Source organism: Sitodiplosis mosellana, unplaced genomic scaffold (genome assembly GCF_009176505.1).
Source record: "Sitodiplosis mosellana isolate CC-2019 unplaced genomic scaffold, AAFC_SMos_1.0 Smas_scaffold_30, whole genome shotgun sequence".
NCBI classification, from domain to species: Eukaryota; Metazoa; Arthropoda; class Insecta; order Diptera; family Cecidomyiidae; genus Sitodiplosis; species Sitodiplosis mosellana.
In genome coordinates this window covers 3,864,970-3,891,149 of record NW_022595272.1, presented here as the reverse complement: position 1 = coordinate 3,891,149, position 26,180 = coordinate 3,864,970, and the positions used below count along the sequence as shown (strand labels likewise).

At 36.5% G+C, this 26,180-nt stretch overlaps 6 protein-coding genes across 7 annotated transcripts; 3 read left to right on the top strand and 3 right to left on the bottom strand.

Moving 5' to 3' along the window:
- Window positions 1-4,423: 4,423 nt before the first annotated feature.
- LOC129569428 (neutral alpha-glucosidase AB-like) lies at window positions 4,424-8,499 on the bottom strand. The gene is made up of 10 exons (XM_055448271.1): window positions 8,443-8,499; window positions 8,075-8,205; window positions 7,853-7,994; window positions 7,615-7,709; window positions 7,386-7,553; window positions 6,970-7,284; window positions 6,556-6,892; window positions 6,446-6,480; window positions 6,186-6,373; window positions 4,424-6,112 (listed from the first exon to the last, which is right to left on the bottom strand). Exons 2-10 carry the CDS (start codon window positions 8,176-8,178, stop codon window positions 4,755-4,757), a joined length of 2,742 nt encoding a protein of 913 aa, XP_055304246.1. The 5' UTR covers window positions 8,179-8,205; window positions 8,443-8,499; the 3' UTR covers window positions 4,424-4,754.
- Window positions 8,500-8,883: 384 nt separating this feature from the next.
- On the bottom strand, window positions 8,884-13,636 carry LOC129569109 (neutral alpha-glucosidase AB-like). 2 transcript variants are annotated; one of them, XM_055447566.1, is made up of 11 exons: window positions 13,246-13,636; window positions 12,711-12,833; window positions 12,471-12,612; window positions 12,248-12,342; window positions 12,012-12,179; window positions 11,736-11,905; window positions 11,457-11,601; window positions 11,016-11,370; window positions 10,895-10,929; window positions 10,648-10,835; window positions 8,884-10,525 (listed from the first exon to the last, which is right to left on the bottom strand). In XM_055447566.1, the coding sequence occupies exons 2-11, from the start codon at window positions 12,812-12,814 to the stop codon at window positions 9,171-9,173; spliced, it is 2,757 nt and encodes a 918-aa protein (XP_055303541.1). In that variant the 5' UTR covers window positions 12,815-12,833; window positions 13,246-13,636; the 3' UTR covers window positions 8,884-9,170. The 2 variants fall into 2 exon arrangements, with proteins under 2 accessions (XP_055303541.1, XP_055303542.1); XM_055447567.1 differs by having other exon boundaries at window positions 13,141-13,334.
- On the top strand, window positions 13,413-17,819 carry LOC129569108 (regulator of nonsense transcripts 2). Its single transcript, XM_055447565.1, has 5 exons — window positions 13,413-14,624; window positions 14,703-15,484; window positions 15,552-16,538; window positions 16,610-17,042; window positions 17,115-17,819. The coding sequence occupies exons 1-5, from the start codon at window positions 13,908-13,910 to the stop codon at window positions 17,664-17,666; spliced, it is 3,471 nt and encodes a 1,156-aa protein (XP_055303540.1). The 5' UTR covers window positions 13,413-13,907; the 3' UTR covers window positions 17,667-17,819.
- Window positions 17,820-18,153: 334 nt separating this feature from the next.
- LOC129569110 (uncharacterized) lies at window positions 18,154-19,994 on the top strand. Its single transcript, XM_055447568.1, has 6 exons — window positions 18,154-18,444; window positions 18,543-18,606; window positions 18,685-18,941; window positions 19,042-19,198; window positions 19,262-19,525; window positions 19,656-19,994. The coding sequence occupies exons 1-6, from the start codon at window positions 18,322-18,324 to the stop codon at window positions 19,781-19,783; spliced, it is 993 nt and encodes a 330-aa protein (XP_055303543.1). The 5' UTR covers window positions 18,154-18,321; the 3' UTR covers window positions 19,784-19,994.
- Window positions 19,995-20,459: 465 nt separating this feature from the next.
- LOC129569313 (tektin-3-like) lies at window positions 20,460-25,006 on the bottom strand. Its single transcript, XM_055448045.1, has 7 exons — window positions 24,802-25,006; window positions 22,530-22,613; window positions 22,382-22,462; window positions 21,781-22,344; window positions 21,469-21,680; window positions 21,053-21,361; window positions 20,460-20,948 (listed from the first exon to the last, which is right to left on the bottom strand). Exons 1-7 carry the CDS (start codon window positions 24,940-24,942, stop codon window positions 20,720-20,722), a joined length of 1,620 nt encoding a protein of 539 aa, XP_055304020.1. The 5' UTR covers window positions 24,943-25,006; the 3' UTR covers window positions 20,460-20,719.
- On the top strand, window positions 22,938-24,637 carry LOC129569111 (serine protease snake-like). The gene is made up of 5 exons (XM_055447569.1): window positions 22,938-23,280; window positions 23,348-23,451; window positions 23,540-23,661; window positions 23,815-24,277; window positions 24,347-24,637. Exons 1-5 carry the CDS (start codon window positions 23,205-23,207, stop codon window positions 24,527-24,529), a joined length of 948 nt encoding a protein of 315 aa, XP_055303544.1. The 5' UTR covers window positions 22,938-23,204; the 3' UTR covers window positions 24,530-24,637.
- Window positions 25,007-26,180: the final 1,174 nt, after the last annotated feature.

Below are 26,180 nucleotides of genomic sequence, written 5' to 3'. Positions count from 1 at the left end.
CAAATTTGAACAATCCCTTCGCGTTGGCCGATACGTACAAGACTTCACTTCGGTAGAAATCAATTTTGAATGGACTGGCTTGAATAACAGCTTTATTTTGTCCAGATGTGGCAATGATCTCGCTTTTTGAATCCGTCACACTGATGCTGTTTAAGCAGAAGAATTACTTATAAGTTCAAAATATAAAATTCATAATAAAATACGTACGATCGTGGTTTGACCGGGCCTTTCAAAGCATCAGTGACACGATATCTTGTTTTCAGGGGTGTTTTCTCATCGACTGTAACCCGGAATACATCGCCCTTATCGAGAAAAATATTTATTATTTAAAAGAACGAAATAAAAAGAAACAACGAAAATCGATAGAAAATGTTGCTCAAAAAAGATTAAACAACAAGATTCGCCAATGCTATTTACCTGAACACATTCCACTTTGAGTACAAATTTATGGCCGTTATTTTTGTTGATAAGATCAGCTGTAAATGAATCGTCGAAAGTGTTCAGTGTGTTTGGTACTAATTCAAACGGTGAGTTATTGGGTTCCACCTTGCGACATCGTCTTTTTAATATGAAAAAAAATGTTTCAGTTAGTTTCACTTCTTGCATTGTCATTGAAGATGCTTAAAAAGAAAAAGGCTGACCTGCAAAAACTGCTTTGTTTGCATATTTTGAACACATCTCTATCAACTGATGTGACGCCTGTCAGAATGGCAGCGGCACACAAAATTGTGGCTACGATTTTCATCTTGACTGATTATTCCCAGAAAAATTACTGTAACATAACAAGAAAAAAGGATTAGGCAATGCTGAAGAGTTATGCGTCGAAATGAACACGTTTTAGAGCACATATTTCTGTTGTATCTATAATTAAATAAAACATGCAACCAATTCCAGAAATATTGATAGTAAATTTGTTTTGTTGTTTCCTTTTTTTTGCTGATTTATATAAATAAAACTCAATGTTCGTTTGTCCACGTAAAATTGTAAACCCAAAATATCCCATTTTTTAATTTCAAACGTCTTCATCACTTATTCTGTTATTTCGCCTTTCTTTTTAAAAATGTGTACCTTTTAAATATACACCACAGGCCATAAGTTTGGATACCCCTATGAAACGTTTGTTCCTACGTTTTTTGAACCTTTTCACTTGAAATTTAGTATTGGATATGAAAATATATTGAAATTCTGACCGAATGGATGATTTGGAAGATAACATTTGGCCGGCCTATGGCCATCTTTTGGCCTTTGAGCTGTGGGAGCCAAAATCGAGGGGGGGCCATCGGATTGAAAAGTTAAATACGCCATTGGAAAGGTCTTGAAAAGTAGATGTGATTTTTGGTATTAAACATCAAAATCGGCCGGCGTTTGGCCAAGATATGGCCGTTTGTAATTTTTGGCCGAAATTTTCAATCAGCCATATCTTGGCCAAAAGCTGGCCGATTTTGATGTTTAATACCAAAAATGATACGTACTCTCTGAGACCTTTCCAACGACGTATAGCATGTTGAAATTGGACAAGCGGTTTGAAATTTAAAAATTTTGGGCCAAATTCATTCATGGGGTATCCAAACTTATGGCCTGTGGTGTATAATGAAAATCAATTCGACCTTTGCATTTTCTATCATTATAAAAAGCGTTTCGAGGCAAGACACAGTTCGCATTTGAAAAAAGGTACAATGAATAAAAAATAATTTAAATATTGGCTATTATATTATAATTTGACGTTTTGTTAGATGCCAAGATACACGTTTTCTTCAGATTTCGCAGAAGATTTAATTATAACATGCCAAACAAACATCCAAATAATTATGGATCCATAAATGCAAATGCTGCAGATATCCTATAAAAAACAATATTTTAATAACTTTTTTATTCTGTTCAATTGTACTGATTTCGAATTCATTCATTTTAATAATCCATATCTCAAATAATCCATCATTTAAAACCAATGAAAACGGTTATAAATCTTAATGTATCTGTTGATTGAATTTGAAACAACAACAAAAGAAATAACATTGCCAAATAATTTTTGTCAAATACAACCATCAACAAAAAAGAAAGTGTATTTCCAAAAAAAAGAAAAAAAAATACACAAAATATGAATGGCTCAGTGAACGAAAAATTTTGTGTCCAAAAAATGAAAACGTTAACAAATTTAATCAACAGATACAACTGCAGACCAGAACTACCACCACATGTTCTGAATTTGAAGATAGATTCTCCGAAATTATGCAACGGTGCAAATTTAATAATCAGAAACATGAGACCAAACTTATTAGAAACAACAATAATTAGTGGCAACTACAAAGGAGAAGAAATTCTAATACTACGACTGATCTATCATTTCAATTTAAACGACTACAATTTCCAGTACGTTTGGCATATGCGATGACAATAAATGAAGCCCAAGGTCGAACATCAAATGTTGTGGGACTGGGCCTAGAAACACAATTGTTGTCACAAAGCATTAATGCTTTTCACTTGGCCAGTTATATATAGTATGTTCGCGAGTAGGATCTCCAGAAAATTTATATATTTATTCACCAAATTCAAAAGTAAAAAACTTCGTATATCTCATTGTAAAAAATTCTTAAAAATCTAGCGAGGACCGCTAGTATCAGATAAAACTTACACCCGAATCACATTTATTTCAACTTAATCACTTGAAATGCACAAAAATACTGATTTTAATTGACCAACACCGAATGTGTTTATATATATATGCGGAAGAAGTTATAAAACGACGTTAGAGCACAAACTTCGAGTAAAGTTTTTATTTTTGCGCTTTACGGGTGAACTAGATAAGTTTATCAAAGTATGTCCATCAAACGTTCAGAATGTACATTGTTTTGGTTTTATCATTTTCATTAGGTAAAATTGAAAATACCCACCAAAACTTAGACACCCGAAAAACAAACTACTTGAGATTTCCGAACAAAACGTTCATTCGAAGAAACAGTTTTTCGGTTTTTGTTATCTACGCATCTTGTGTATTTTGATTCTATCAAAATTGTGCAGCCCATCATTTATCGTGTAATCATGAGTCCGTACCATTACGAATTTTGCACACGTCTTGATTCTTCAGATTCAAGTAGAGCTTGTTGAGCCCACACCATTCGTTTAGTTGGTCAATGTCATTCTAAAATAAATGGGAAAATAATAATCACGGTCACATGATTCTCAAAATGAATTGTTTTAAATCAATAAAAAACGATAACAGAACATGTGCACGGCACAGCGACAGATAGTGAAAGTTATGATTTTCTATTAACGATTCGAAGAAATTCGTGACGGAGAAAGAAATCGTGACGTCAAATATGGGTAGATTTATATAGACATACTATACTGCATGTATGATTTTTAAAATAATCAACAACGCAGCACCCTCCTATCTCAATTCATTCCTCGATCTAAACACAAATAACAAGCGTTCACAAGACAAATTAATAAAAAAAACCAAACTCCAATCATCATAATCAGTTTGAATGTCAATGTTCTTCTATCGGCTCACTCACTGTGTACACAAATTTTCAGCAAAATCGGATCACATTTGAAAATTTTCGACCTATTGCTGATTTTACAGATTCCAGGAAGACCTACCTAAGTCGATAAGAAAAATTTCTTGACGTGACCCGGACAAACTATAATGATGCAGAAATGTTAGATTTGTGGTCCTCTAAAGCCGTGAACCGGAAATCCTCATGAGCGAAAAAAAGTTGAAATTTTCTGCACGGTGTCATTTGACGACACTATCAGTGGGTGGTCCAAAGCTATGGAACAAAATCCCTGGAGAAATTCGAACTGTTGCAACACATAAATTATTATATATTTAAATTTTCCAATGCGATTTTAAATAAAATATCAAAGAATCTCAATTTATTTAAATTATTCAATTGGGAAATATGCAATCCAAAGAAAATGAAAATTCATGGAAAGAAAATAAATAATAAGAGAAGCAATTAAAGCATTGAGAATGTATACTAGTTTTAAGTATGGTTTACAAACGTTTCGACAAATACTGCAAACGGTGTTAGAAAAACGTTATTTTTCTGTAGTGTTTTTTTTTGACAGTCCAAAATACCGCAGAAATTACGATAAAAACGAAAAAAACGTTTTTTGGGCGTTATATAACGGCTCTGTAAAAAAACGTTTTTAGGAAACACTGAAAAAATAACGCGTTTTTAAACCCTAGTTTTTATTGAAATGTAACTGGCCTTAGAGCAGCATGTTGATGGATCATTGCACGCGAACTCTTGTCCGCAGATCCATCAACCGAATACGATATACAATAAGTAAATAATAAATATATCTATAAAGCTATAGATGCCTTGCGGATCGTTTCCACGATTCACTCGGGCAAAATATTTGATCTCCGACAGAGTTAGACTACCGACATGAAATGTTTGTAAGAAAACCACAATGATTGGCATGAATCACAATGATTTATTTGGTCAAATTTACACATGGCCAAAACACAGATTTCCAAACTGGGAATTTGAAAGAATTTTTTTTTCCTCATTAGAAAAGTGTCCGTAGATAGTTACAAAAGATCGGGAAAATGATAACAAAGCTGAAAATTAAGTATGAAAGAAATCAACAGACATAGTCGTTTTTATCGTATCCATCAATACAATAAATTCGGCGACCAACTGTACTTGCAAAATAATTAATTTGCTCCACTCATTATAATCATCATCTTTGTCTGGTTAGAATTTGAAAACTGTTTGTGTTCCAGAATGTTTTTAAGTAAAATTCTAGTAATTCAAAGTAATTTCCCATTCTTCAGCAATGTTAACAGCAAGATTACGAATGGTGTATGCACGTTGGTGTTCGACAACATCAAGTGTGATACGTTTGGATGAGGTTGAAAGTGTGGCTGATTGTGGGACTTTGTCCAAACCAGCAATGACGACACGTTCGATCCAAGCCAATGTTTCGAATGTTGCAGTCGGATCGATCAATTTGCTGCTGAGAACATTGCTTTTGAACTCAATTTGTGAGTAAACGTATTTTCCGTTGCGGTACTCGTAACTTCGTTGATCATCATCATAAACAGTTCCATTGGCCTCATTGAATCGATCCAAGCAGACGATTAAAGTGTATGGATCATTCTTCATCAATGTCGATGCACGACGGATCACTTCTTTCTTCGGTACAATAGCACCTCCGCGTTGATAGACTGGAATCTTGTAGCTATTCACTGGAACAGTAACGTAACCGACTGAATTAAACAGTGTGAAATCATCGGCGTCATACCAAAAGTCGCCTTCACCAGTTATGCTGTTGCGTGGAAAGTACACATCGACTTTGGTGGCACCTAACTGTGTTACTGGATGAACTAAGAGCCTATCACCCAACAAGAATTCGTTGTCAATGGCGAACGCCTCTGGATCATTTGGATAGTGGCCCAAAAGTGGTCTCATCACTGGGTAACCGTAGCGTTCGTGTTCATAGAACAACACATACCACAATGGCAGATAGGTGTATCGCTTACGAATTGCATCACGGATGACAAGTTTCGTGGCTTCGGGATAAAGCCAAGGCTCACGCCGTTTGGTTTCCATATGAGAATGAGCGCGGAAAAATGGTAAGAAGGCTCCAGTTTGATGCCAACGCTCCACCAATTCATCGCTTGTAGGATCTCTTAAGAAACCGCCAACATCAGCTCCGCAGAACGAGAATCCGCTGACAGCTTCTGATAGGCACATCTTTAAAGACGCTTGCAAATGACCCCATTCAGCCGTATTATCTCCCGTCCAAATGGCAGCATAACGCTGACTGCCGGAGAAATGGCTACGAGTTAATATGAATGGACGCAGCTTACCCTCTCCACGACGAACAAGACCGTCGAAAGTTGACATCAACTGCATGTGACCGTACAAATTGTGCACCACACGATGTTCATATGTTCCCATCTCGGTGTTGTGTAAATTATCCTTTGGCATTGTTAGTTCTGGCCCACTGAATACGCTCGGCTCATTCATGTCGTTCCAAATGAACACATCCTGCGTCGTGGTGTTGAAATTTTCCAAGAGATATTGATCAGCTAGATATTTACGAACATCTGGGTTGAACAAATCTGGCCAACCGGATGTACCTGGCCAACACTCACCTAAAGTATATGAGCATAACAAATTACGTTCTCTGAATTAATAAAAATAAACAAATAACGACAGCGATCATACCTTCAAAGACTTCTCCATCCTTGTTCTTCGTATAATAGTCACGTTCAGTAAGATCTTTATGCACGTTGTAGTTGTCTGTTACTTTGATATGTGGATCAATGATGATTGTCAAGTGCCGACCGAGTTCTGTTAAGTTTGCAATCATTTCCAATGGATGTGGAAATGTGTTGGGATCCCAAGTAAAGTACCTGTTTCAAAAATTATGCGTTAATAATTTTTGATTTTATTCTAGAAAGCGGATGATCAAATGTGGAACATACTTTTTATGGTCGGTATATTCGATATCCAGCCACATCTGCCAAAATTACACAAATTAATGAGTCAATTTATTTCAATCATATACGAAAATACAATGGAAATGAGCATTTACCGTATCTAAGGGAATATCGTGTACGTCATAGTTGGCACTAACGTTTAAAACGTCTACCTCGTCATTATAGTTCCATCGAGATTGGTGGAAAGCGAATGCTGCATGTTGTGGCAACGGAGCTACACCGGTCAAATCGGTGTACTGTTTGAATGTATTGAGAGGTGATTCTCCCAACAAGATGAATGCATCAACGATACCGCTTTCTGACATGAAATGAGCCGCAAGTGGCTCATCGTCAGGTTCAGACACGATCAAAGACGGAACATTCTTCTCATTGTAAATATCAACCCATGTTTCAGCCGCATTCATCCAAAAGACACCAGCGGTTCCATTTGTTCTGAAGATGAATGACAGCATTTCGATTAAATTCACCATGCGAACAGTCCCTTCTTATATCAACGAATGAACTCTTACCCATGACCGTAGATAACTGGAACTGAGCCATACAATCCCATGCCGTTGTTTAATTCGTAATAGGCAACATCCATATTGTGTAGTCGGTACGGTTCACCATCCAGTGTTGATTTCAATGCGAATGAGTCAGCATGTTCCGGTATACCAAAAAGTACTTCAGCTTGAGGGAATGTGAAGTCCAATGCGATTGCTTCTGGTCCGTTTGGTTTTGTGTCATGAAAAGAATTGAAATCTTCTTCCCAAGCGCCTGGCTCATTGTCAACATCATCCCTTGGCTCTTCTTGTTCTTTATTCTCTTCTCCTTCAGGTGGAGACCTGATGAAAAAAACAAAATTGAAAGGAAATGATGCCGATGGGAGCAAATCGAATTGAATGAATTTCAAGAAATGTTGTAAATGAATTTGGAAGAAACTCACACTGGCTTCGTACGATAGTGTTCGAACTTGAACAATCCCTTTGCATTGGCCGATACGTACAAGACTTCACTTCGGTAGAAATCAATTTTGAATGGACTGGCTTGAATAACAGCCTTATTTTGTCCAGATGTGACAATGATCTCGCTTTTTGAATCCGTCACACTGATGCTGTTTAAGCAGAAGAATTACTTATAAGTTCAAAATATAAAATTCATAATAAAATACGTACGAGTGTGGTTTGGCCGGCCCTTTCAAAGCATCAGTGACACGATATCTTTTTTTCAGTGGTGTTTTCTCATCAACTATAACCCGAAAAATATCGCCCTATTGAAAAAAATAAAAAGAACAAAAAAAAATCGATATAAATTGTTGCTCAAGTACTACACAGTTGACAACAAATTTGAATATCACAAATCAATAAAAGATTAAGCAATAAAAAGATAAAATCCACTTGAAGGCATTTTTACCTGAACACCTTCCACATTTAGTACAAAGATATGGCCGTTATTTTTGTTGACAAGGTCAGCTGTAAACGAATCGTCGAATGTATTTAATGTGCCTGGTACTAATTCAAATGGTGAGTTATTGGGTTCAACTTTGCGACATCGTCTTTTTGATACGAAAAAATATGTTTCAGTTATTCACATTCGTGCATTGTTCCGAATATGCTCAAAAAGAAAAGATCTCACCTGCAAAAGCTGCTTTGTTCGCATATTTTAAAGAGATCTCTATCAACTGTAGTGACGCCTGTCAGAATTGCAGCGGCACACAAAATTGTGGCTATGATTTTCATCTTGACTGATTATCCCCAAAAAAATTACTGTGAATTAAAAAAGAACAGGTTAAGCATGGGCAAGAGTTGTGTGTCGAAATGAACACGTTTTAGAGCACACATTTTTAATGCATCTATTAATCAAATTAAACGTGCAACAAATTCCAGGAATATTGAAGATATTGATTTCCACGACAGCAACTAACAAATTTCGATGACTTTAGAGCTCAGTAAATTGGTTTTGTTGGATTAATTCTTTTGCTAAAATTGAATAACTGAACTTACACCCGAATCACATTTATTCCAGCTTAATCACTTGAAATGCTATGAAATACTGATTTTAATTGATAAAAGCCGAATATATATATATACATGCGGAAGAAACTATTGAACGATGGTGACGGAAAACTATTTGTAAAGTTTCTATTTATTAATTGATAAGTGGACGTTTTTAGATAAGTTTATATCGTGAATATAATTTGTGTGATAATAATTAAACTTGAAAGCTAATGAGTGATATTGTTGCTGAAAAGGCCATCCATTTTGTCGTTTTAATTCAAAATCAGATTTTATTGACACAACCGCATTTTTTTCATTTTCGCCAGTAAATTTCAGCGGTAAAATTACATCAACCTGAGACAAAACCAATAAATGTTCCATACAAAAGACCAAGAGAATAAGAAATAAGCTGAAAATAAATAAACATGAAAGAAAGCAACATACATATTCCATTTTCCGCAGGTTTTGTTTTATTAAATTTTTATTGTATCCAGAAATACACAATTTATAATTACAAAATCACATTTATATTTGATAGATGATTTAACCAACGATAAACTATGGATGTTTTGAAATCGGTTTTATGGTAAAAAAACAAAAAAATTCGGTGACCATCTATGGTTGCAAATTAATTTGTGGTTTTTCACTTATTTTATCATTATTTTTGTCAGTTTTTTTTTTCGGTGATATTTCATTTAAAATTCGAAATCTACTTAATGTTTCTAAACAAAATTCTAGTAATTCAAAGTAATTTCCCATTCTTCAGCAATGTTAACGGCAGGCTTACGAATGGTGTATGCACGTTCGTGCTTGATGACATCAAGTGTGACACGTTTGGATGAGGTTGAAAGTGTGGCTGATTGTGGGGCTTTGTCCAAACCAGCAATGACGACACGTTCGATCCAAGCCAATGTTTCGAATGTTGCAGTCGGATCGATCAATTTGCTGCTGAGAACATTGTTTTTGAACTCAATTTGTGAGTAAACGTATTTTCCGTTGCGGTATCCGTAGCTTTCTTCATCATCTTCATAGAGAGTGCCATTGGCCTCCTTGAATCGATCCAAGCAGACTATTAAAGTGTATGGATCGTTCTTCATTAATGTCGCTGCACGACGAACACGTTCTCTCTTCGGTATAATTGCGCCTCCGCGTTGATAAACTGGAATCTTGTAGCTATTCACTGGAACAGTAACGTAACCGACTGAATCGTATAATGTGAAATCATCAACGTCGTACCACAAATCACCGTCACCAGTTGGGCTGTTACGTGGGAAATACACATCAACTTTGGTAACGCCTTCTTGTGTCACTGGATGAACTAAGAGTTTGTCGCCCAGCAAGAATTCGTTGTCAATGGCGAACGCCTCTGGATCATTTGGGTAATGGCTCAAAAGTGGTCTCATCACTGGGTAACCGTAGCGTTCGTGTTCGTAGAACAACACATACCACAATGGCAGATAGGTGTATCGCTTACGAATTGCATCACGGATGACAAGTTTCGTGGCTTCTGGGAAAAGCCATGGCTCACGCCGTTTCGTGTCGATGTGTGCGTGGGCACGGAAAAATGGTAGAAAGGCTCCGGTTTGATGCCAACGTTCCAGCAATTCTGCGTTTGGATTTTTGAAGAAACCGCCAACATCAGCTCCGCAGAACGAGAACCCACTGACAGATTCTGATAGGCACATCTTCAAAGACGCTTGCAAATGACCCCATTCAGCCATATTATCTCCCGTCCAAATGGCAGCGTAACGTTGACTACCGGAGAAATGGCTACGACTCAAGACAAATGGACGCAGCTTACCATATCCACGACGAACAAGACCGTCGAAAGTTGACATCAACTGCATGTGACCGTACAAATTATGCACCACACGATGTTCATATGTTCCCATTTCGGTGTCATGTAAATTATCCTTTGGCATTGTTATTTCTGGCCCGTTGAACACACTCGGCTCATTCATGTCGTTCCAAATGAACACATCATTAGTTGATGTCTTGAAGTTCTCCAAAAGGTATTGGTCAGCTAGATATTTTCGAACGGCTGGATTGAATAAATCTGGATAACTTGATGCACCTGGCCAACACCAACCTATTGAGAGAAAAGAAATGTGTTTTATCAAATTAATTTAAGCAAGAAATTTAACATTGGTGTTTGAAATTTGGGAACATCTGGTATGTTCCAAATATTTTAGTAGTTAATTGCAAACATACCATCATAGACGTTTCCATCCTTAGTTTTTGTATAATAGCCGTGTTCAGTAAGATCGTTGTGTACATAGTAGCTGTTCGTTGTTTTGATGTGTGGATCAATGATGATTGTCAAGTGACGACCACGTGCTGTCAAGTTTGCAATCATTTCCAATGGATGTGGAAATGTCCGTGAATCCCAAGTGAAGTATCTGTTTCGAATATGATGCGTTAATATAACAAGAAACGGATGATCTAATGAGAAACTTACTTTTTGTCATCGGTGTATTCGATATCCAACCACATCTGCCAAAATAATGCAATAAAATGTCAATTTGCTTCAAGAAGTAAAAGTCAACTAAATGACTAGAAAAATAAAATAATTAATTTACCGTATCCATGGGAATGTCATGAACGTCAAAGTTTTCGCTAACGGTAACAACATCTTTTTCATCATTATAGTTCCATCGGGATTGGTGGAAAGCCAAAGCAGCATTCGGTGGCAATGGAGCTACACCAGTCAAATCGGTGTACTGTTTGAATGTATTTTGTGGTGATTCTCCCAACAAGATGAATGCATCAACGATACCGCTCTCTGACATGAAATGGGCCGCAAGTGGTTCAGTGTCCGAGCCAGACACCATATTTACGATTGAAGACAAAACATTCTTTTCTGAATTACGGTTGTAAATATCAACCCATGTTTCAGCCGCATTCATCCAGAAGACACCGGCGGTTCCTTTTGTTCTAAAGATTATAATGACAGCATTTCGATTGGACGTTCCACGCGAAAAGTAGTTCGAATTGAAAAAATCAACTAAATTAACTCTTACCCATGACCATAGACAACTGGAACTGAGCCATACAACGCCATGCCATTGTCCAATTCGTATTCGAACACATCCAAATTGTATAGACGGTATGGTTCACCACCCAGTGTTGATTTCAATGCAAATGAGTCAGCATGTTCCGGAATACCTTCAGAAGAAATCAAGAAATAATAATGTTAGATTTCGGTGTATTTTTCTTGAATTCAAGAATTTGGTAAATAGACATCAAAAGAAGAAAAAGAGAGAGAAAACAAAGGAAAAATTTATGAAAAATGGTCATACCGAAAAGAATGCTAGCTTGTGGGAATGTAAAGTCCAATGCGACTGCTTCTGGTCCGTTTGGTTTTGAATCACGATGTGATTTGAAGTCTTCTTCCCAAGCGCCTGGTTCATCATCAACTTCATCCTTTGGTTGTTCTTGTTCTTTATTTTCTTCTCCTTCAGGTGGAGGTCTAATGAAAAAAAAATGTTAAAAAGAAATAATGTCGATGGGAGAAAATAGCATAAAATGAATTTCAAGCAATTTTTTCTTCTCGAATTAATTTAGAAGAAACTTACACTGGTTTCTTGCGATAGTGTTCGAACTTGAACAATCCCTTGGCGTTGGTCGATACAAACAAGACTTCGTTTCGGTAGAAATCAATTTTGAATGGATTGGCATGGATGACAGCCTTATTTGGTCCACATGTGACGATGAGATCGGTTTTTGACTCTGTCACTTTGATACTGTTAAACAAGAAGTATTAATTTTGTTGACATATTTTGAATTGAAATTAAAAAATCATTATACGTACACATCTGGTTTGACGGGCTCTTTCAAAGCATCGGTGACACGATATCTTTTTTTCAGCGGTGTTTTCTCATCGATTGTAACGCGGAAAATATCACCCTATTAAAAAAAAAAGTTAAAAATACAGATAAAAAACATCGTTCAAGCACTGGACAAACTCAACAAGAAATACAAATATCATAAGTCAATAGAACATTAAACGATAAGATTCACTTGAAGTCATTTACCTGAACACCTTCTACTTTGAGCACAAAGATATGGCCATTATTTTTGTTGACAAGGTCAGCTGTGATCGAATCTGAGTATGTGTTTAACGTGGCTGGTACTAATTCAAATGGTGAGTTGTTGTGTTCAACTTTGCGACATCGTCTTTTCGGTGCGAAAATATATGTTCCAATTAGTCTCATTTGTGCATTGTCACAAGTTGTGAGTCAAACTCACAACGAATAATAAAAAAAAAATCTCACCTGCAAAAACTGCTTTGTTCACATGTTTTAAAGTTGTTTCTATCAACTGTAATGACGCTTGTCAAAATTGCAGCGGCACACAAAATTGTGGCTACGATTTTCATCTTACGTTTAGAAAAATTACTGTAAATTGAACAAAAGGGTTTAATCATGCGGAAGAGTTATGCGTCGAAATGAACACGTAATAGTGTTTTTTTTAACAGTACTTCTTTTTGACACAAGATAAAAAAATCTAATAAAAATGTCGCCCATCAGTTTCGTGTACATTCTAACACATCTCTCATTTTGTTCATGGACTAACGGTAAAATTGAATTATTCGATGCGATGAGACTAACGATAATGTATTTAATTTGTTGATATTGCATGCGATACATGGCCACAACATTTCAAAAAATATCGATATTGATTTTCATCGCAATAGCAACTAAAAATTTTCATGGCTTTTGCTTGCTGCGTCAGAAGAGCTCAGTAATTTAGTTTTTGTTATATTGATTTTTTTTTCTACTAATATTGAATAACCAAATGAATACATACACCCGTATTAAAGTTTGTTTAACTCTATCACTTAGAATGTCATTAAAAGAAAGTTTGATTGATAAAAAAAATGTTATATACGGAAAGAAGAAAACTATCGAGCGCCGGTGTTCTTACGGAATATTACTTGCAAAGTTTCTTCTTTTTGTTTGATGAGTTGACGCTTGTAGATAGGTTCGTGTCGTGAGTACACGTGTATCTGTGTGATAAGTAAACCTGGATGGCTAACAAGTGTCATTGCATTGAAAAAACAAAATGTACATTTTCTTTGTAGAAAATGAGAATATTTTGATGTTTTAGACAGTCAATAAATTTGAATTAGCATAAAAATTCAATAATTCCTTTTTTTCCTAAACAAAATATTAGTTTCATTTGAAACCGTCCGTTCCGTGACTTTCCCTATAAAAAAAAACCATCCATTTGACAGCTGTCACTTTGACGCATGCTTTTGCTGTTTCACAATTGACTTTGACGTAAACACACAACCGATTGGATTTGTTCATAATCGAATGCGAAAAAAGTTTCCTTCATTCATCGAAATTGCGATTAAAGATCGCTCCACTGATTTATTTTCTGTCAACAAAATGAGCAGGAGCATTTATTGTGAATAGAGATCAAAGCATTTGGTTTAGAAAAGTGATTGCCAAGTGGATTTTGTGAGAATGAGTGAAGCAGCGACGGAATCAACAGCACCACAAGGTGAGGTGACGGATGTCACAGCCGCTGAAACGACCGACATCGATGACGAAAAGAAAGAACGAAATGAATTGGATACTTATATCTCGGAATTGAAAGCGAAAATTGAGCAGAAGACAAAGTTGAGAAATGAAAATCTCAACTGTGTTCGACCGGGCGAAGAATACTTCTTCAAGTTGGATTCTAGTTTGAAGAAAAACACTGCATTTGTAAAGAAACTCAAGCAGTTTACGACGGCTCAGTTGGAATCGCTGCTGAAGGATATGTCATCGCTGAATCTAACCAAGTACATATCAGAGGTCAGTTCAGCTCTGAGTGAAGCCAAACTAAAATTGACCGATGTAAATGCGGCCATTTTATTATGCAGTGAATTGCATAGGGTTTATGCGGATTTTGCGATTGCATTCTTCGAAAATTGGCAGAAGATACTCAGTCTCAAGCCCGGAGAAAAGGTTCAAAATCCAAGCAAACTACGAGTCGACTTAAAGTTTTTCGCTGAACTGGTATCGGTCGGAATTTTTAGTAATAAACAAGGGCTTCCAATGCTGGGGTCCATTCTAATGAGCTTGATAGCACAAGATAAGGAAGATTTCAACAATCTATCGATTGTATTGTCATTCTGTCGACACTGCGGAGAAGAATACGCTGGATTGGTGCCTAGATCGATTTTAACATTGTCCGAGGTAAGTTTCTTCAAAGAGAATATTGTAAACATGGATTGATTTTTCAAATGTTCCATTCATTCGTTCGATTTCTTCCAGAAATACAAAATTGAACTGACATCATCCACATTGCTCACGCCGGATCGACAGCAAAACTTGAAAAATTTGCTCAAAGACTACTATACTTGTTTGGTGAAGCACCTGAAATCCGAACACAAAGAATATCAGTCAGCGTTGCGGTTGCACAAGAAAATACTCGAGTCAAAGGGCGAAGTGTCATCGGATCGCAAGGAAAAATTGGAAACATTGCAAACAAACTATGAGAAATTACTTTCATCGGCTCAAACCATGTCTGATTTATTGAATGAGCAACTGCCCGAGTTGCCAAAGGACGAGCAAGTGCAAAGTGGAGGCGTTGTTCTTGACATGATTGACGATTCGAATGATAGCAACTTGGATCCATGGGGAGATGAAGAAACGAAAAGTTTCTACATCGATTTGCCTGACTTGAGATTATTTTTACCGAATTATGCGCCAAAAATGCAAGATCCGATCGTTTCTGAGGAGCCAGCATTGACTGAAGAAGCATTGGACATGGATATTGTGCCTGAACAGCTAGAAGTTGAAGAATCGAGTGTGCTGGCCGAGGCCGAAGGCGGCAAAAGCAGTACACCGGAACCAGTGTTACCGGAGGAAACCACGACAGCGACCACTGAAAAGAACGCAAGTGGAAATCGACAACATTTTGCAACGTTTCTCAAGAACCTGGTCAATTGCGTTAACAAAGAGCTCATCGATTCGGCTACCATTGAATTTTTGCTCAACTTGAACACGAAAAGTAATAGAAAGAAGTTAACCACTGCCATTTTTGGAGTAAAGAGGTAAGTTGAACAATGAAAAAAGTAAAAAAAAAATGATAATTGAATAATTTCAATCTCTTGTCCTTAGAACGCGTTTGGATTTGCTGCCCTTCTTTGCTCGATTGGTTGCTACCATAAATCTTGTATCTCAAGACGTTGCCGTCGACTTGTGTCAGAAGCTAAAGAATGAATTCAAGTATCACATCGCGAAAAAGAACCAAATGAACATCGAATCGAAGATCAAAGTGGTGCGGTTCATTGGTGAAATGACGAAATTCGGTTTGTATTCAAAAATCGAAGCGCTATTCTGTTTGAAAATTTTACTCCATGACTTCCAACATCACCAAATCGAAATGACATGTGCGTTCCTTGAAGTTGCCGGCCAATATTTGTACAATTGCAAAGATAGCCGTCTGCGAACCAGCGTTTATCTCGAGCAAATGATGCGTCTTAAAACCGTGTCGGCCCTTGACTCAAGGCACGTCGCACAAATCGAAAACTCCTACTATTTAGTCAAACCGCCCGAAGGTGTTGCTGCCACGCAAAAAGTGCGAACTCCAATGCAAATGTACATTCGGTATCTGATTTACGAGGAGTTAAACAAAGGAAACGTCGATAAAATCATCAAGTACATGCGTCGATTGAACTGGGATGACAAAGAAACATACGATTACATCGTGAAATGCCTATCAAAGGCGTACAACATTCGGTATTACAACATTCGTTGCTTGGCTGATTTGGCCAGTGGCATCAGTTCGTATCAGGACAAGGCGATTGTTCGCGTAATTGACACCGTTTTCGAAGATATTCGAGCTGGATTGGAAATTCATTCGCCGAAATTGGCACAACGTCGTGTCGCAATGGCCAAATATCTTGGGGAATTGTACAATTACCGCTTGATTGAATCGTCTAACGTTTTGAATACGCTCTATTCAATCATTTCGTTTGGCGTCACGTTTAATCATGAAATTATGTCAGAAATGGATCCACCCGGGAGTCTGTTTCGATTGAAACTAGCATGTGTGCTGCTCGAAACATGCGGACAATACTTCACTAGTGCGATCAGTCGAAAAAAGTAAGTTGTGGCTGTTGGTTTGATTTCATGCTTTGATTGGATTGTTACTCATTACACATTTTTACTTGCAGATTGGATTATTTCTTGGTATTCTTCCAGAACTATTACTGGTTCAAAAAGAGTGATCCGATTTTCAGTAGTATTGAAAACACCTCGGACCTTTTCCCCATACTCACCGATCACTATTTCAAAGAGTGCCTCCTAGCAATTCGTCCGAAATTAAAGTTGTACAAGAGCTACGAACAAGCCAAAGAAGAGGTGGCAAAATTGCAGCAAGAACTGTATCCGAATCTATTCTCAGAGAATAGCGAGTCGGAATCAGCCTTGGGCACGATTGCCGAAGAAGGCAACGAACACACTGACACAAATAACGATTATACCGAGGACACATCCGAAGCATTAGGATCGGATGATGAAGTGCGACAACGTCGTACCGACGACGAAGAAAATAGCCCAGAAAATGATGAATACGGAACGGACGCTGCCATCGATGCAATGGATGATGTGAGTTTTTTTTTTGCTCAAACCAAGTCTCGAAAATCGATTTTTTAATTTTGTTTTCTATTCATTTCATAGCTTTCCCCATCGAATGAACCTGATCCCGCTGCTCAACCACGTGAGAAACAACGTACACAAGAGGACATTGAATTCGAAGAGATGTTCGATAAAATGTACGTTGACAGCTATCAGGAGCGATTACGTGAATCCGTTAAAGCGAGCAAAGATATTCCAGTTCCGATGATGGCTCGAGCTGGCAAAAAAACATACGACCAGATTCAAAGTAGCGACAATGTGCAAGAGAAAAAAGACTCGGTACCGTTTGTATTGATGTTGCGCGGATCGAAAGGTGGCAAACAGCAACAATTCAAAATGTTTACAGCGCCAACTGACAGTGCACTGGCCGTTAATCTACGGTTACAAGAGCAGAAAATACGTGAAGAAAATGAAAAAGTGAAACGACTCACATTGAATATCACCGAACGCATCGAAGAAGAAGACTATCAAGAATCATTGCTACAAAATCAACGGTCTCCAGCCCAGAATCGACAAAGTCAGCAAAAATCGCAGAAACAACAAAAGTATAAACATCAAAAAGGTGCACCCGATGCCGATTTGATTTTTGGTTAGGCGAATGTGAAACGGTTTTCGAATCCACAAATGATCCAATCAAATAAAAATCCCATTTCAAATGTTTTAATTTTGATTGATTTTTGAATTAATTTTGATGAAACAAAAACGTAATGAAGAAAATTGATGAAATATAATTTTTACAAAGATGAACTAACGAGTATTTGCTTTGGGTATGACACAGATTTCCCTTTGAATACGTTATTTGATGATCTTTAAATTTCGTTCTAATCATTGACACAACATGATTTAGTAAAGCAATCAGGATTAATGCTTAATTCAACGATGTAATAAATAATTCGAATCAATCGTGTGAATGAGTGTTTATGCCGAATTTTATTGTGAACGAAGCTACTTGAAGCCGTCAATCTTTGGTTGTCAAGAACGAACTATATTTAGCCTCATACAAATCGTCAATCTGATAAACAAGCGCACCAGCTGTTCGTTTGTTTACATTTTTTCTTTTCCATTTTCATGGTCCAATATAAAACAACAAAAATAGACTGGATACAGCAGCTAAACATAGTGGGCAGATAAACTGACACTCTAAATTATTTTTGGCAGAAATAAAATGCGGTTGCAGATTATTATTGGTTCAGTTTGTGCGGAATAAAAGCATTTGTGAATACAAGTTTTAATTGATCTAGTCTCCTGAATGGCTACAATAATTGATTTTGATGAAGACGAAACACTTTGGATTCGTTTACTGCGATGTATTCTTTTCATTTTCGTGTCGATTCCTTCCGGATCGTTATTATATAAATATATTCAATATTGGGTAATATTTTTTCAACTTCCTTTTTTTGTTTTTCAAATGTTTGTTTCTTCTTGAATTAATTAAACGCGTTTGATTTAAACTCTCTTACAATTTTGCAGAATGATGATGGACCTTATCAAAGCACGATTGGATTTAGTTGGTTTCTTTTAAATGTGATAACCGGTATGTTCTGAATGCAGAAAAAAAAAACGTTTCCAATTAATCAAACTGAATATCGGTTTAATTTCCACACTTACTTAGTGTCCATCCTAATATACGGCGAATTTTTCGGATTGAAACTAGAGCGTCGATATAAAAAGTTATGTTATTATGTCACGACACTCGCACTTTGCGCTGCTTCGGATTATCTATCTGGACTTTTATTCACGAATTTATTGCCAAATCACCGAAAAGATATCCATTCTTACACACATATATTTTGGATAGTGGGTGCAATCCTGTACAACGTAATGAATGTTTACAATCATTTGATTTTAATCTATGACACTATCAGAGAGGTGAGTACAAATACATTCTCGAGTTCAACTTGCATTAGTTTTTATGATAAAAATGTTTTCTCGATGGAAAAATGTCTAAAATGAAACAATTTTCTTTCAGTCAAAACAGGATCGTTCGCTGCAGATAGCTGAGTTGAGAGTTTCATTTTATGTGGTTTTCATTGCATTGAACGTTGGAAATCTTTTACTCATGCTTTATAATCCGGCTGTGAAGCTCAGAGAATTGATAACCGTCAATATCATCCTATGGAGCACAAGTAATTGTCAAAAAATTATGCTCGTTATGCTAACAACTGAAAATGACTATTTCACTTTTACAGTATTGCTTGGTACATCGATGTTGACTTTAAAAACAGATGACGGTAAAGACATGAAGCAACACGAACTGATCAGTCTTTTTAGGCGTTACAGTGTTTTCACTAATTTAAAAACTGGATTAATTTCGTTCATCATAATTCTGTTAAGTTATTCAGTGCCAGTGCTGATATGTAATGACATCACCAACTCTACGTCAGGTCTACAATTACAACAAAAGATACACACATATTTGCCTTTGATGGCATGGATATACATTTTCTCATTCGGTAAATGTTTCGTTCATGAGCGAACGTTCACAAATGCATTTATCGAGTTTTCTTATGAACTTTGATCTATGTTTTTTTTTTGTTCAGATCACCGATAAAATTTAATTTTTTCTTCTTTAATTTCCTAAAGTGCGCGATGCCTGTTTGATGCAACAAATTAATCAATTTTGGACGAGAGCGGATCAGCACGTTAGTGCAGTTGTGAAGCGAAAAGTTAGAAGAAGGCATATTTCCCGTCTTAGAACAATCGAGGAATAATTCATACTATTGAGCCTTGTAATTGGACAAAGTGGATAAAAAGGACAAAAGTGTTGATGTTCTTTCAAAAATTTATTTGTGATTGATAGAGATGAACAGATCAGAAAAGATTGTTTTCAAATGAATTACGCATTTATTTAAATGGCTGTTTGCTTAATTTGATTCATTTTGTTTTCAAGTGAAAATATACTATGTTTGTTACTACAACTGAGCAATAGTTTATTGATTTTACCTGTGAGAAACAAAATTTGTGTAAAACATTATCGGTGCTGGTTTTCCAAATATTCCCAACAATCGAATACAATCGAATCCCTCAAAAGTACTACATATTTTAAACCATACATATTTAATGAACAATTTTTTCTACTCCAATTTGTACTATACAATTTACATTTCGAGGAATTGTAATGCCGTGGAAATTTGGGATATTAGTGACTACTTGTTATGTTTTTTTATGAAAATGACAAACAATGGGTGACCTAAAAGAAAGGGTTTAGGCATTGCTTTATTACAAGACTGAAGCGATACATTTTATCTATTTCTTATTTATAGGCAATATTTATCAAAGTATGTCATGATCAGTATCTTACGATCCTACATTATTATTGACTCCAACGTTAAAGAAATGTCCTTTCACTCTGTCAGTTAACCTCACAACACTTAATGTGGCCTCGTATTAAGTGCAATCACACTACGTTTGATAATGATAGTCCTATCATAATTTGTATGAAAATTTAATGGGAAATTCAAAGACAACACGAAGACATTTCAAATTTGATTTTATCGTGTTTTTCGGTCTGTTTCTGATGTTAGGTTTATTTTCTCTATTGTATTTGCTTTCATTCACTGTTGTACATAACATTTGGTGCATAACAACATCATAGTAAATGTTCAGAAGAGTTCATAGTAAATGTTCAGAAGAGTTTGCAAAGTCATTTAATATTTCATTAAACTTTCAACGGGAAAACATCGTCGAATGCCCATGCATTTTTCACGATCAATAAATAGCGCATTAACTTTTCTCTTTAAATCAGCCTCTAAGTTGGATTTAACTTTGAGCAGTTGTTGGTGTTGCGATTCAGCTTCTTGTAGTTTTCGATGTAATACGGTGACGGAATCTTGAATTTCACCCACTTCTTGAATTAATTGAACGTAGGCAAAATCTCTGCAACGAATTGGATAATTGACAAAAACGGATTTAGAAAAATGCTACCACGTTGAAATAAAAAATGGTAAATAGTAATTATGAATAAAATGAAGTAATCGTACTTGCACTGTTCGATGCCTGCTCGATGACCGCGAGCTTCCAATCGTGTTTGAGCCACTTTCAGTGGATTGGATTTCTCTTGGATGGCCCTTCGTATCAAATCGATATTACGTTCAATATCGAATATTTCTTGTTGTGTTTTGTGCAGGTGAAGTTGAATGGAATTCTTCGCTTCGCACATATCCGAAGCGCGTTTGTTCAAGGCATTGTTCGAATCGTTCCAATACGACCAAACTGCACTGTTGATACTGTTTATCAGGGCCTCAGCTGAACTTCTTAACTGTGCTGATGAAGCACGAACTGATTGCGACCTAATTAGAAATTAACAATAACATTGAAGTATTTGCATGCAAGCCAATCGTCAAGTATTTTCTATTTCATATTGGTTCAATTGCAGTTGAAAAAAAAACAACATTACTTGTTGATTCGAACGTTGCTGGCTTGTGTCCACATTTCAATGGTGCTAACGGTTGGATCGTACTTTTCAATGCCACTGTAATAATTGATGCCGCGACTGAAATTGTTCAATTTATGGCATATGGTATCGATGCCAAGCGTATTTTCTTTGTAAATAATATCTTCTTCCAGCGAATGTTGGGTTGCACGCAAGTCTGATAGCAATTTATTGATCTATTTGATGAATGTGTAAATATTTACCTTGAATAAATTATATTCTTTTCCTGTTCATGTGCAATTTGACTATAAAAAAAAAATTCAAACGAATATTGACCTGCTCCAAGCATTGCTTCAAATTTTCCTGAGCATTTCGGATATTCTTCACTTCGTTCAGTAGAGTTTTCTCCACGATATCGTGCACTTTTTCAACACCTTGTCGATTTTCGCGAAAGTATAAACACTCTTCGGTGACTTTGAGCGGTGGATCAAGATCTTCCAATGCTTTAGTCGTGCGTCGTTTCATATCGGCCAACAGTGAATATTCAGCGATGACCTTTTCCAATTCGATGCTTAATTCATTGCGCCAAAACGTGAGATCAGTCAATCGTTCGCCCAAGCGTCTTCCGGCCTCACGTTGCCCTTGTACCGTTTTCTCTGCGGTTTGTCGCATCAAACGAACGGCATCGTTACGAAGCCGTTCAGATTGTTGACGATTAACATCGGATTCACCGTAGAGTGTCATGCAGGATTTATGCCATTCGGCTGGAGTGTAACGCGTATACAATGCTGACCGAGCCGCATGCTCGGGATTTCGATCGAAACCATTCACAAGGTTGGGAAATTGCAATGGCTCCCTTGAGAGATCTAAAAATGTTAGACACCAATTAAAAACGATACACTCGGATAAATTCTACTGCTATTGAACCTGTGGGCGCGAAATTTGTGTCCAACACTTGACTCGTTGTGGGAGCTTCGCCCAATGCATTCGAATCCGGCCATGGATGATGATGAGGCACCTAAATACATTGAACGGCATTAGCCGTTAATTATTTGAATCATTTGCATTTTTAAGGGTGTTTCAACCTGGTATAGCATTCCGGACCGAATAGCATTGATTGGATCCATTGTGGTTTCAGAGGCAGTTGACGCATATTGCTTTATCCATGGCTATTTACAGAAATAGATAAGTTTTTACGTTGAAAAATAAAATTGTCCAAAGAAAAACAGAAATTCAATTTATAATGCGTTTCAAATCGATTTTGATGTTTTTCTGGAGAATTTGAATTCAAAAATTCATTTTCAACCCCATTTCAACTCCCCTCGATTTATGATGATTGGCCGTTTTTGAATCGTACAATAGATAGCACGGCGAAAAAAATACTCTGTAATTATTTATTTGATTCGGCTTTGTTTTGTTTTAAACGATGAAAATCAATAACGGGCTGAATTTTGCCATCTGGCATGTGAATTATCTGCACAGGAATTGAAAGTGCATTTGAAAACAATCATTCGATAGTATTTAAAAAATTAATTGTTTAGACTCGTGGTGTCGGGAAAGTGGAACATTTGAGTACCGAAGAATCAGTCGTCAATTGAATGTGAAGTGAAATAGATTGGTATATATATCAGTGGCGTAGTTCATTCTTGGAGAAAAACTTCTCTTTTCAAATCTTTTTGGGAAAGCAATAGAAACAGAAATATCGATTCAAATCAACATTAAAAACATCAAATAGAAAACTTGTAAATCACGTAAAAAAAATGAAGCCATGTGGCTATTTCCTACTATTCATTGCATTCATCGGCAGTGTCGCTTCGGAGGGTATCAGTGCAAAAAGTATTGAAAAAATGAAACCAAACCGAAGAGAGAAAAACCAACTCACATACATTGTGTTAATTTTCAGAGTGCACAGAATTTAGTCAAACACCACATTCACGGAACTGTCATCATCGAGTATCGCCACTGTTGGGCTATCGTCCCGCCGTTGCCAATGAATTTCCACACACAGTGAGTGAATATAAACCGTGCAAATCGAATTACAAACGATTTGAATTGGTCATTGATTGGCATTGTGTGATTTGGTTCATTTTTCTAGGCATTGTTGGGAGCGGAGAAAGATACTACACATCATTCGCACATAGAATGGTTCTGTACAGGTGTTTTGATTTCACATGACTACGTGTTGGCCTTGGCAGAATGTGGTTTTGTATTCCTCATGTGAGTCAATCAAATTTCACATTTTCATTTATTCATTGACGAAATTTTTCCGTTTCACATGAACGTGGCTAATTTTCTGACATCAAAATATGAAAACGGTCTGTTGAAAATTGTGTTATGCTAGAAAAAAAAAAAAATCTTATTCAATCTTAGGAAAGAGGCAACGCATGTCAGATTGGGCGATTTTAACTATGGATCGAATAAAGAAATTTTGAAGCCGTTGAATGTGAAAATCGCTGAAGTTATTTTGCACCCAAAATACACGAAGAAATCGCTGTACGATAACTTAGCTTTGGTTCAACTGCAACAATCGGTCAAATTTGGTTTGCACATTCGGCCAGCTTGTTTGCCTCAAATGTTTGAAATAGCCGAACAGACTGTATCGATGACTGGCTGGCCGTTTAAATTGTACAGCGTACCAAGATCGTTGCGTTATAAGCAAGACATGACGCTGCGCAAATACAACATGAATCCAATTGATTTCGAAGAATGCAAAAAGATATTTGGGCCACATGACATCAAAGGAATGTTACAAGGCATAACTAACACACAAATCTGCGCAACAATCATTATGGAGGACGATCAGAGATACTTCAAAATGCCTCGACCACTTGAGGTTTGGCAAAATGTCAATCAATTTATTTAAGTGATTGGATTGAATTAAAAGTTTATTTTGGATTTTCAGGTACTTGATGGCGCTCCACTGCAGGCAATTCAAAACAATGACCACTGTATGTACACCATTATCGGATTGTCTCACTTTAAACCAACATGGGGATTGTTGAAAGTTCCTCTTGTATTTACCCGTATCTATCCGTATTTGGCATGGATTGAACAAAATGTTTGGCCAGAAAGTTTGACATTGTAAACAACATTTCGATATCTAGAGATTTTTTTTCTTGACACGTTTGAATTTTAGAGGAATGTAGTATCACTTAGAAATTGAAAAATTCAATCGAATTCTTTGCTTGTTTAGAAAAATGTGCTTATCATATAATATAACAACGTTTTAAGTCTATTCAAATAATTTTGCTGTTGTTAAAATTAAAATGCAGAACAAGAGAAATCAAATAAATTTTCTTGAACTAATTTGATTATCAAAACTCAAAAGAGAAATGATTTCAATCAAATTTTAATTACATAAGATTCTAAGAATTGCCGATAGTCGGTCCGAGTTTTGTAAATATCACCGTAGATGTTCCACTTGTCGATGAGATTTTCTTTGACCAGACGCTGGTCGAAGGTTCGATTCTCCAAAAATGACGATGAATTCCATTTCATTTTGAATCAGTTTTGTCACTACACACACCAATTCACTGAGCTATTAACCAAAAAAGAAACGTTCGAAACCCTCAACAAAATGCAAAGGAATGAATGTTAAAACTCGAAAGTGCTGGGTAGAAAATTTATGCAAAATGGCGCTGTGAACAACGTAGCGAATGCATGTAAATGTTTATTTATTAGATACACGAATGAAAGGGATACGAAAAAATGCGAAATAATTTATCGAACAAACATTTTTGGCTGACGGAATGAGCGTTTCGGTGTATACTCCAAAAATAGAGCTGAATATAGGTTAATGTATGATTGAATGAAACCGAATAGAGGGATAATGCGTTCCACGTTGTCTGTACTCTGTATTAATTTCACATCAAGGGAGAAACCCTCTGTCATTTTTCATTGTTTGTGTGTGCTTCGTCTTCGTTCGCGGAAATTGATTTTGATATCCAGCAACTGAATTTTCGTTGGAAATTCCATCACATATACATATAGCTACTTGTTGCTCAACATGTTTTATCGATGAATAAGAAAGGATTTTATGTACCGATGAGTCTATAAATAATTTCCATTGACAACTGAATCTTGAATTTTCGAACGGTTTCTGTTCCATCAGTTCTTTTTTGCTTGTTGAAAATGAATTCTTAAACGAAACACTGCTTCACAAACAGATGAATTGAACATGAAAGGACAGAATTTTTAATAAATGGTTGATAATCATTCGTGATCCCCTTCGATGCAATATTTTTCCTTACTTAAATCAAATTACCGAGTCAATATTAATATTAATATAATGCGATTTGGATTGCCTAGATTAGCTTCGAATTGTTTGGCCCACTTGAAATATTAAAGGTATTGTATTGGTTTTCGACAATAATAATGGTCGAGAAACTTTCCGCCACCGCTCAATTCCATTCAAATTGAGTGTCTTTTCATCAACTAATCACTATTTATGATGGTTATGACGTGTATGTGTGCGCGATGTATTCATTCCAAACGAACACAATCGACCTATGAATAAGAATCTGATTTCAGACACACATTCTGCTATTATACGTTACACCTGTGGCAGGCGAACAAGCATATTGAATTCGGATCGTTTTCATTTTCACTCATTATAATGGCATACGCATTGACACGCAAAGTGGCAATCAAGTTCACAAATACTCATTTCCCATTATAAGTGCCCACCAACCCGCACACCATATTCGTACGCAGGTGAACTCAAACAAAAATCATTG